Source organism: Salvelinus alpinus, chromosome 8 (assembly GCF_045679555.1).
Source record: "Salvelinus alpinus chromosome 8, SLU_Salpinus.1, whole genome shotgun sequence".
NCBI classification, from domain to species: Eukaryota; Metazoa; Chordata; class Actinopteri; order Salmoniformes; family Salmonidae; genus Salvelinus; species Salvelinus alpinus.
The window spans coordinates 24,537,184-24,549,647 of record NC_092093.1 but is presented as its reverse complement, the minus strand read 5'-3'; the positions used below and the strand labels follow the sequence as shown (position 1 = coordinate 24,549,647).

General features: G+C 42.0%; 1 protein-coding gene across 2 annotated transcripts in view; it reads left to right on the top strand.

The window, feature by feature from the left end:
* Window positions 1-8,281: 8,281 nt before the first annotated feature.
* Window positions 8,282-12,464, top strand: part of LOC139582756 (metabotropic glutamate receptor 1-like) — a 40,766-nt gene continuing 36,583 nt past the window's right edge. For both annotated transcript variants that reach the window (XM_071413063.1, XM_071413065.1), the window contains exons 1-2: window positions 8,282-8,584; window positions 9,621-10,488. In XM_071413063.1, coding sequence (XP_071269164.1) covers window positions 9,762-10,488 — 727 coding nt within the window. In that variant the 5' untranslated portion in view covers window positions 8,282-8,584; window positions 9,621-9,761. The remainder of the gene's footprint in view (window positions 8,585-9,620; window positions 10,489-12,464) is intronic.

Here is a 12,464-nt window from a genome sequence, read left to right as displayed (position 1 = left end):
GCCATTGAAGGTGAGCATTTGCCTACTGAAGTCGGTTACGAAGTCGAACTGCAGTCAGGTCAAGACCCTGGTGAGGATGACGAGCATGCAGATGAGCTACTTGAGACGGTTTCTGACAGTTTGTGCAGAAATTATTCAGTTGTGCAAACCCACAGCTGTCCCGGTGGCTGGTCTCAGATGATCCCGCAGGTGAAGAAGCCGGATGTGGAGGTCCTGGGCTGGCGTGGTTATCCGTGGTCTGCGGTTGTGAGACCGGTTGGACGTACTGCCAAATTCTCTAAAAAACGTTTGGAGGTGACTTATGGTAGCGAAATGAACATTCAATTATCTGGCAACAGCTCTGGTGGACATTACGGCAGTCAGCATGCCAATTGTACGTTACCTCAAAATTTGAGACATCTGTTGCATTGTGTTGTGTGACAAAACAGCACATTTTAGAGTGGCCTTTTATTGTCCCCAGAACAAGGTGCACCTGTGTAATGATCATGCTGTTTAATCAACTTCTTGATATGCCACACCTGTCAGGTGGATGGATTATCTTGACCAAAGAGAAATGCTCACTAACAGGGAGGTAAACATATTTAAGTGCAACATTTGAAAGAAATAATATTTTTGTGCATATGGAACATTTCTGGGATCTTTTATTTCAGCTCATGAAACATGGGACCAACACTATACATGTTGTGTTTATATTTGTGTTCAGTGTAAATATGTGGCTGTCCATGGTTATGATTTCTCTCTGTGAGTGTGTGTGTGTGTGTGTGTGTGTGTGTGTGTGTGTGTGTGTGTGTGTGTGTGTGTGTGTGTGTGTGTGTGTGTGTGTGTGTGCGTTCGTGCAAGTAGAAAAAAACATGTTGACTCACCCTACTTGTAGAGAAACTTCAATGCCATCCTCCTCTCTTTCATGTTGACGAAACGGCCTATGACTCTGTCATACAGTACAAGTTGAGTCAGCTAGTTAAATTAACATCAGCCTTCTACATTTTGCTACATATTGAACTTCCATCCTACCAGGCCAGGGGCACAATGTATGAATTTATGGTTGGACCAGAATCGCCATTATAATCATTGGCCAGTACGGATAATGAAGTGAAACCACAAGTCCAAATCCCTATCTCCATCCATGGCTAATTTAGGAAATATCCTATTTTAGCTAGCTAGTTATCCACCGGAGGACAACAACACAACAAGGTGCAACAATTCAAGTTGTTTCTGTCAATGATGTTTGGCTCTTGATGTGATTGGAGTAAAGCCAAACCCAAACTGTCTTCCCTTGACACTATTTTGGTGTACCAGGACTGTTTATAGAGCTGAGCGCACTCATTTTAGCTCAATGCTGATTGGCTATTATTTTACACTTTTTTATAAAGTGAGGCCAAATGCTCGCTGGCTTCCCTTGCGTTCAATGCCATACTTATTTTGACCAGACAGCATCAGATATATGGCCTACACATGCAGAGACATATGCTTTCTCTGTTGAGATACATTCAGCCTCTTGGGAAATTATGAAACGCAGTGAGACGAAAGATACGTTTTTTATTTGTTTATTTTTTTTATTCTACATTTTTGGGTGGAAGCATGGCTTTCCTTGGCATCCATGAATACACGTCACTGCGGCCTTACATAGGGACACAGCGGTAAGTGGGGTCGACTTCGAAACGGTGGTTAGATCTAACAACTCCTTGTTTGTGCAGCTAGCACAGTACGTGTTCTGTCTGGCCACGATGCTTGAGCAACAGGCCGTCACTTGGGCATTTATTATTCTGGAGATGGAACTAAAGTACCCTTAACTCGTTTTGAGATCACACCATTTGTCACAATGTCCGGTCATGATAGTGACATCAATATTGTAGAGGGATAAAACACTACCAAGGCTTGGCAATAACATTCAGTTGTGCATTCCCTGATGAAGGCACTCTTAGCTATTATCCTTGGACATAATTTGCACCTTGCAGAGACCGCATATAGCCCAAGCTATAGCAGGAGAATATTTAGGGAGACCCTTCTAAATAATAGGACCTGTATCTAGGCTACGTCCGACTTATATCTCTAATTAACTCTACGATAAACACTGAGGTCCCCCCAAGCACCTACTGCACGACGTCTCCCTACCCCTCAAAATGTCACTGTTAGTCTGGATCAATATCAGCTTCACAATCCTGGGGCAGCAGCAGTGGCAGTTTCATAGCGTCTAGTCTCCATAAATGTTTATTTGTGTTGTGGAGCGCCGGACGAAGTTGACTCACACCTCGACCCTATAATGTAAAGAGGAGGCCGCGGTCATGCCCCAGGGTCCGGGTCGCATCTGTCTAGGGTCTGCGTGGGATGCTCGCGCGGGATGCAGACTGATGTACTGATGTAGCCTAAAAATATAAATATTAAAAGTTACTTTGTTAACTTGGTCGAGACAAACCACAGACCCAGAGTACCTATCAATAAGGACTAGCAAGCAAAGAACTATCTGTCTGTAGTCTATTTGATGTTTAGGCGTAGGCCTACTTTTCAGTAAAAACTGGTTTAATTCGACCTCACACATTTTCATGACATTCATAGGCTAGGCCTACATAGGCTGCGTTTACATAGGCAACACAGATCTGTTTTTTTGCCCAATTATAGGCAAAATATCAGATCTGATAGGTCAAAAGACTAATGGCAAACATAGCAAACATAGACTAGTGGCAAACATATCAGAATTATCCTGCCTGTGTAAATGAAGCCTTAAACACCTGCAATGTCAGATAGTGAGACCTATGATGATTTTTTATCACGTATCATGCTGGTTGAAGCTATAACCACAAGAGGGCGAAATTGTTTCATAAACGATTCTTTGCTCAGACAAGTTGCACTACAAAGTTACTAGACCTACAGAGCCTTCAGAAAGTGCACCACTTGACTTCTTCCACATTTTGTTGTTACAGCCTGAATTTAAAATGGATTATGTAGATTATTCTGGTCACTGGCCATACACACAATACCACATAATTAGTTATTTTTTTTACAAATTCATTAAAAATGGAAAGCTAAAATGTCAATAAGTATTGAGCCCTTTTGTTATGGCAAGCCTAAATAAGTTCAGGAGTAAAAATGTGCTTAATTAGTCAAATAATACATTGCATGGACTCACTCTGTGTGGAATAATAGTGTTTAACATGATTTTTGAATGACTACCTCATCTCTCTACCCCACTCATACAATTTTCTGTAAGGTCCCTCAGATGAGCAGTGAATTTTAAACACAGATTCAACCACAAACACCAAGGTGGTTTACCAATGCCTCGCAAAGAAGGGCACCTATTGGTAGAAGGGTACAAATAAAAAAACAGACATTGAATATCCCTTTGATCATGATGAAGTTATTCATTACACTTTGGATGGTGTATCAATATACCCAGTCACTACAAAGATACCGGCGTCCTTCCTAACTCAGTTTCATGGAGAGGAAGAAAACCACTCAGGGATTTCACCATGAGGCCAATGGTGACTTTAAAACAGTAACAGAGTTTAATGGCTGTGATCGGAGAAAACAGAGGATGGATCAACAACATTGTAGTTATTCCACAATACTAACCTAATAGACAGGGTGAAAAGATGGAAGCTTGTACAGAATACAAATATTCCAAAACATGCATCCTGTTTGCAACACGGCACTAAAGTAATACTGCAAAATAATTTGGCAAAGCAATTCACTTTTTGTCCTGAATACAAAGTTTTATGTTTGGGGCAAATCTAATCCAACACATTACTGAGTAGAACGCTCCATGTTTTCAAGCCTAGTGGGAGCTGCATCATGTTATGGATATGCTTGTAATCGTTAAGGACTGGGTAGTTTTTCAAGATAAAAAATAAACAGAATGAGCTAAGCCCAAGCAACATCCTAGAGGAAAACCTGGTTCAGTCTGCTTTCCTAGACACTAGGAGATGAACTCTACCTACATGTAAATTGTTCTTAAAACTTCTTAAAGCATTGTTGGTTAATGGATTGTAAGTAAGCATTTCACTGTAAGGTCAACACATGTTGTATTCGGCGCATGTGACAAATACAATTTGATATGATTTGAATTCACCTTTCAGCAGGACAATAACCCAAAACACAAGGCCAAATCTGCACTGGAGTTGCTTACGAAGAAGACAGTGAATGTTCCTGAGTGACAAAGCTACAGATTTCACTTAAATCTACTTGAAAATCTATGGCAAGACCTGAAAATGGTTGTCTAGCAATGATCAACAATTAATTTGAAAGAGCTTGAAGAATATTGAAAAGAATAATGGACAAATGTTGCACAATAAAGGTGTGGAAACCTCTTAGAGATTTACCCAGAAAGACTCACAGCTGCAATCGCTACCAAAGATGCTTCTACAATGTATTAACTCAGGGGTGAGAATACTTATGTAAATGAGATATTTCTGTATTTCATTTTCAATACATTTGCAAAAATGTCTAAAAACATGTTTTCACTTTGTCATTATGGGACATTGTGTGTAGATGGGTTAGAAAAAATAAATATTTAATCCATTTTGATTTCAGGCTGTAACACAACAAAATGTGGAATAGGTCGAGGGGTATAAATACTTTCTGAAGGCACTATAAGAATGTTTAAAAAGATATTCGGCAAACACCAGAGGGCAGTCTGTTGCTTTAAAAAAGAAGGTTGGTTGGAGTCACTGTCCTTGGTGCTGAAGCTGTCCAACGCATGATGCTGTGTGCCACTTATTTGAATTTGTGGATACGTTTATTAATTCATTATTTTTACCATTGACGCAGGCTATATTTTCCCATCAAGTCTATGTGAATTTATTTCTGATTGAGGGGGGTTGCAATAGGCCTACATTGCTCTCTGGCTCAACATACAGTACCAGTCAAAAGTTTGGACCCACCTACTCATTCACAGGTTTTTCTTTATTTTTACTATTTTCTACATTGGAGAAAAATAGTGAAGACATCAAAACTATAAAACAACACATATGGAATCATGTAACAAAAACATGTTAAACAAATCAAAATATATTTTATATTTGAGATTCTTAAAAGTAGCCACCCCTTTGCCTTGATGACAGCTTTGCAAACTCTTGGCATTCTCTCAACCAACTTCATGAGGAATGCTTTTCCAACAGTCTTGAAGGAGTTCCCACATATGCTGAGCAGTTGGTGGCTACTTTTCCTTCACTCTGAGGTCCAACTCATCCCAAACCATCTCAATTGGGTTGAGGTCGGGTGATTGTGGAGGTCAGGTCATCTGATGCAGCACTCCATCACTCTCCTTCTTTGTCAAATAGCCCTTACACAGACTGGAGGTGTGTTTTGGGTCATTGTCCTGTTGAAAAACAATGCAAACTAGATGGGATGGCGTATCGCTGCAGAATGCTGTGGAGCCATGCTGGTTAAGTGTGCCTTGAATTCTAAATAAATCACAGACAGTGTCACCAGCAAAGCACCTTCACACCATCACACCTCCTCCTCCATGCTTCATGGTGAGAACCACACATGCAGAGATCATCCATTCACCTACTCTGTGTCTCACAAAGACATGGTGGTTGGAACCAAAAATCTAAATTTTGACTCTTCAGACCAAAGGACAGATTTTCACCGGTCTAATGTCCATTGCTCGTGTTTCTTGGCCCAAGCAAATCTCTTCTTATTGTTGTTCTTTAGTAGTGGTTTCTTTGCAACAATTCGACCATGAAGGCCTGATTCACACAGTCTCCTCTGAACAGTTGATGTTGAGATGTGTCTGTTACTTGAATTCTGTGAAGCATTTATTTGGGCTGCAATCTGAGGTGCAGTTAACTCTAATGAACTTATCCTCTGCAGCAGAGGTATCTCTGGGTCTTCCTTTCCTGTGGTGGTCCTCATGAGAGCCAGTTTCATCATAGCACTTGATGGTTTTTGTGACGCCCTTGAAGAAACTTTCAAAGTTCTTAACATTTCCGGATTGACTGACCTTCATGTCTTAAAATAATGATGGACTGTTGTTTTTCTTTGCTTATCTGAGCTGTTCTTGCCATAAAATGGACTTGGTCCTTTACCAAATAGGGCTATCTTCTGTGTACCACCCCTACCTTGTCACAACACAACTGATTGGCTCAAATTCATTAAGGCAAGAAATTCCACATATTAACTTTTAACAAGGCGGACCTGTTAATTGAAATTCATTCCAGGTGACTACCTCGTGAAGCTCGTTGAGAGAATGCCAAGAGTGTGCAAAGCTGTCATCAAGGCAAAGGGTGGCTACAAATATAAAATATATTTTGATTTGTTTCACAATTTATTGGTTAATACATGATTCTACATGTGTTATTTCATAGTTGTGATGTCTTCACTATTATTATACAATGTAGAACATAGTAAAAATAAAGAAAAACATTGGAATGAGTAGGTGTGCCCAAACTTTTGACTGGTACTGTAAGGGACTCAGGTTGTCTTGACTGATAGGCATATTTGGATATGGTTGAGTGGGACAGTCAGTGACTTATAATGTTATTTTAGTGCATTTTCACACGGTTCTGTCTGGCCTATGGTCACGCTTGTCATTGTGCTCAGGTAACATCTGCTATAGCCTTCAGTATCTTAAATTCCATTCAGTGGTGGAAAAAGTACCCAATTGTCATTCTTGAGTAAAAGTAAAGATAACTTAATTGAAAATTACTCAAGTAAAAGTGAATGTCACCCAGTAAATTACTACTTGAGTAGAAGTCTAAAGGTATTTGGTTTTAAATATACTTAAGTATTGAAGGTATAAGAATAAATCATTTCTAATTCCTCATACTAAGCAAACCAGACGGCACCATTTTTAAAAACATATTTACGGATACCCAGGGGCACACTCCAACACTCAGATATAATGTACAGACGAAGCATCTGTGTTTAGTGAGTCTGTCAGATCAGAGGCAGTGGAGATGACCAGGGATGTTCTCTTGATAAGTGCATGAATTTGACCATTTTCATGCCCTGCTAGGCATTACAAACGTAACGAGTACTTTTGGGTGTCAGGGAAAATGTATGGAGTAAAAAGTACATTATTTTCTTTATGCGTCTAGTGGGGTAAAAGTAAAAGTTGTCAAAAATATAAATAGTGAAGTATAGATACCCCCAAAAAACGACAAGTAGTACTTTACAGTATTTATTACATAAGTACTTTACATCACTGATCCCATTGACTGTTCTCGGTAGGCTATCAAATAGGGTTTTGACTATGTGGTATATCGCTACGACCAGAAGTGACTTTTTCATAGCAGATTAGGATAATTAGAATAGTATGTTAGGATAATTAGGTTAAGGTTAGGAAAAGGGTACGGGTTAGCTAAAATGCTCTCCTAACCTGCAACGAAAAGTAACTTCCGGTCGTTGCTAGTCACAACCACCAAAGAGGTAGGCAGGCTACAACAGTAGGCTAACGCCGTGTGTCAACCATTCCTAATAAGTGTTCTCGCTCTCTCTTTCTCTCTCTCAGACACACACATAATTATGCGCGGTCTCCATATTCACACTCCACGGGGTGCGTGTCAGGGAGACATGTCCTAGTACACGCTCCGATTGTTTACTGATTAAACGCCTTCTGCTACTGGCTCCCCGCGTGCCCACGGAACAAGCCCCTTTCTAGCTTCGTGAAGTCCTTGTTAGTTCTAATTATTTTTCCAAACGCTGTTTGATATTATGTACAGTTCTTCCTCTGCTGTCGCCCAAACCCATTTGGGCACAGAAATGACCCAACTCTAAACCAAGCACCCCTCCAAAAATGGCAGAACTTTCGCATTTGCAAAATACCAGTTGACTTTTACCAATTAACTAAATCTACCTCTTCTGCTTTACCAGTTAAGGTATTCAACTTCAAATATAGGTGGGAAGCCCAGATTTTTCGATCCTTGAGGTGCTTCCTTAAAAGGTTACTACTTCGATTTAAGTCAGACTGCAACCAGCAGGCATTTCTGGCATCCATCCAGTGCCCTCCGCTTTTAAAGGTCAGATAGTGTGGATCAAAATGTACAATGTATAGCCTATAGGTGGATTAGCTAGGGTGGACCACGATGATGGTCTCTCAACCCTTAATAGAAAAAATAACATTTGATTGATGATTCCTCCATTGCCTGGTCAACCACTTACAAAAAAATGGGGGTATTCTCAATGTGTGTTTTTGTGAATGTGTTTCTGCTGTGAGACGGGTCCCGTTGTGGCATGGGGTAATGGCAGGGTCACAATTCTGTAGACAAATACCATTTATCTTACCTGTCTAGGCGGCTCGCAGACCGCTCAACTCTCCAATGCGGCACCACTGTTTGAGGCTGATTAACCCTCGTGTGAAGAATGATACGATTGTCTATTGTCTAAGAATAAGTGACATGTAGTGGGGTTTTAAACGTTCAGCGTTTTGCCCTATTAAGGCTGCAGCTTTTATGACCCGGTTTATGAAATGTGGTGAGAAACTGTCAGAGCGAGAGAAAAAGAAGAGGAGGGGTGGGGGGCTCTCGTGCTCTCACTGGAGGAGCGAGAAAAAAACGTCCGTTCGAGCGATACAAACTCAACTATCAAAGCCAAGGACCGCGCTGCACAGAAGACCGAGCAAGACACGCGATATGTCTCGCGGATTCAGGTACGTCCCAAGTTTTTCTACCAAATTATTTTATGAAAGAAGAGATGTACAGGTTAGGGCAGGTGTCGGTTTTGATATGCTCGTGACAAGGACAGCTAAAGTGTAAGGACTATGTATCGGCTTCTCTCCTGTTCGATAATGAAATATCATTGAATGTTTGGAATCAGGCCACTGAGGTTTGTGAGCAATGAATTCGGGCAGATGAGGGTGAAAAATATTGCATGCTGCGCGTTGGATCGTACAGAGCATGATATATGGCTTATATACCTAGAGACAGCGTGGAAATCTGATGTATGTTCAAATATAATTTCACACCACTCAGTGCAACGATGTTCCATGTCATCAGACTGGGTATCAAGGATTTGTTCAGTAGTGACTAATGAAGGGAATATAAATTAACATTGATTGGTTTAGGAACTCAATTAGATACTTTCTAAACCGTGGAAATACCAGCACATAGCTTCACTAGGCAGTAGCCTACATCAGCAGCACCTGTACGAAGCCGTTTCTTCAATTATCGTAGGAGTTCGTTAGTGCGCTGTCCATTGTGCTGAAATGGCCTTCTCGGCAACTCGGTTTGTCAATGGACGGAGGGAGCGATGCCATATGCTCTTATGGGGAAATGGGGGGAAACGATGATAAACTGCCTCGAATTTTAAGTATGCTATAATTTATGTTACCTGTCTGCGACAATCGAACGACAAAAAAAAATTGACTTCAGTGTTATTCTCAATGAACGTGTAAAGATAATTGCCCCCTGTGGGATAAATAAAGTATATTGAATTTAATCGAATTCTTGTTTTATGTTCTGCAGTTCATGTTTGCAAAGGGATACTGAATTAGCCTTATTTCTAGTAGGCATGTTGTGTTTGGGCTATGAACCTAGTCAATTTAATAAGAATATGCTCGTGTTTATTGCGAGGGACACCATTATTTTCAAACCCATGTAATTTAGAGACTATATGATAACTGTAAGACGTTGCATATCTGTTGCTGCCTTCACAATCTTGCTTGATCTTTTATGATCTCTCTCCAGGTCTGTTTGGATATGCTCAGGGCGCTGTGTTTCCAAACTATGGTCACTGGGTTAAACGTGGATATACTGAGAGACAGTCAACGTTTCTGCTCAACTGCCCGGAGCGAATAGTATGCCCGTGCAGCTGGCACCGCTCACGCGATGTGGAATATGGCACGTGTAAATATGGGTTTCCTCGCGATCCTGTGTCTTCCGACGCTGTTCTTCGACGTCCTCGTGCTGTCCCACAAAAGCAACATCTATGAGAGGTCGGCAGTCCCGCGAGCCGCACCCCGCTCCGTGGCCCGGATGGATGGAGATGTGATAATCGGTGCCCTCTTCTCCGTCCACCACCAGCCGTCTGCTGAAAAAGTGGCTGACCGAAAGTGTGGGGATGTTCGGGAGCAGTACGGCATCCAGCGGGTAGAGGCCATGTTCCACACCCTGGACAGAATCAATGCCGACCCTTTCCTGCTCCCCAACATCAGCCTGGGCTGTGAGATCCGGGACTCCTGCTGGCACTCCTCCGTGGCCCTGGAGCAGAGCATTGAGTTCATCCGGGATTCCCTCATCTCGATCCGGGATGACAAGGACGGCTCCAAGTGGTGCATAGACGGCACGCCGTCCAACCAACCCCCGCCCTCCAAGAAGCCTATTGCGGGGGTGATTGGGCCGGGTTCCAGCTCCGTTGCCATCCAGGTACAGAACCTCCTACAGCTCTTCAACATTCCCCAGATTGCTTACTCAGCGACCAGTATCGACCTGAGCGACAAGACTCTGTTTAAGTACTTCCTGCGGGTCGTGCCCTCTGACACGCTCCAGGCCCGGGCCATGCTGGACATAGTCAAGCGCTACAACTGGACCTACGTGTCTGCGGTACACACGGAGGGTGAGTCACTCAACCCACTCAACACAGGGGTCCTGAAAGCTGTGTGTGGGGTAGGATAGGATTAGGCCCAGTAGGCATAGGAGGACTGGCTCGGCTTTGGAGAGGGTTTTTACATGCTGTCAAGTTGATTTTGTCTCGTATGTGTTTGGGTTTGAGATAAGAAATCAATGCTTAAGATAAATATGCCTAGCTATAGAGGTGGTGGATAAATTGTTAATGTGGTTTGTACACAGATAAGTACTTGCTAGCAAGTATGTGTGTCCTCCTCCCTGTCCTCCTCCCTATGGGTGTGCTCCTATGTGCAATATTGCATTGGAGGGAAACTTGCTGTGTAATGGAATTCCCTCTCTCCAGACAGAACTATACATCTGGTGCAGTATAAGTATTCACACACCACAGGCAAAGTCGGTTCTTTAGCCGTTCATCACACCCACACCCCAGAAACACATCCAATCTCTCAAGCCACAATTCAGTCAAATTGTTGTCAAAATGTTATCAGAATGGAAATGCATTTTGGTGTTTATTTGTATCTATTTATATTAAAAGGGAATTAGATGGGATGCTAGATGTTCTGTCTCCCAGGATGTTACATTTGATGCTAATTCTATTCCATTAGAAAATAACAGGCATGCTCTATCATCTTCATTATTCCTAAGCATGTCTTAATTAATCAATCAGCCTATCCATATTCAACAGGGGCACTAATGGACTGTTTCCCCTCTGCTCTGTGCGGTGTATCCTACTATCAGGCTGGGGTTACAGGTGGTGGAACCACATCATTAAATAGTCATTTAAAGTATCTCTGGGCGGAATCATAGAAATAGAATCCCGCTGGTCCATCCATACTAGTAATTCTAATTCTATGTGTGTAACTAATACATCCAAAATTCCCCCGTTATGTGTATTGATAGAAATCAACTCCCATCTGTGTTATTGCTATTCAGATGTAGCGGAATTACTGTGTTGAGTGTGTTTCCATCATATCTAACCCCTGGTTGGGAGGGATGTGTAGTCTAAGCACAGCTTGCAAAGGGGTTCTGGCAATGCCCCTCAATACCTGAAATACCAGCACATCAATACAGCAGCCCACATAGCTTCTCAGCAGCACCTGTCTGAAGGTGTTATCGGCTGTGTGTGAGTGCGCTGTCCAGGGTGCTGAACTTGTTAATATACCAGTAGAGTACTCCACAATGCAAACACACACCATGTAACTCAATCACATAAAACTCTTTAACCAGTTTACCACTATTGTCAGTGGAAGAGGGTAGAATGAGATGTGGAGATAGCTAAACTGTAGTTACTACAAGTAAATCTCTGCCATTAGCAATTAGCCAAGGCTCCTCAGCGTAAACCTCAATGAAATGTACCTAATGATGAGAGTAGGTAATGATTGACAGGCGGAGTGTATGGCCACTAAGGAATTCTGGGAGTTGTTAGAGGGATATGTGATAGACAGGCCCTAAATGGAGGGTCGAACTTTGGATCAGCTTGTAAAGGTGGAACCTAGAAACCAGTTAGTCTGGAAAACCAGACTCTAGGCAACACAGTGACTAAGGTCTGGTTTCAATGATGGACTCTTTTGCATAGAGGAACTACGTCACTGCCTACGTTACTACTTTATCTGCTTGAATAAAATACAAAATAGTCGCTAGCAAGATGGAGATCACAGAGGTTATTTTTAATGAGTGCTTTTCACAAGTGGCTAGTATGCATCAACTATCTTAACCAAAACCACTGTAAAGGTTGTGCCTGAAAACGTCGCTTTTGAATCATGACGTTCTGGCATGTCTGCATCGTGATTTGTCTGGAGATTCCTCAGAAGGTTTTTATTCCCCTTATTGGCGTAGCATTGAGGCAGTGATGTAGTTCCTCTATGCCAAAAGAGTCCATCATTGAAACCAGACCTTAGTTACTGTGTTACCTAGGGTCTGGTTTTTCAAGACTAGAAACCTGTAGGGGAGTCACAAAGTTCACAG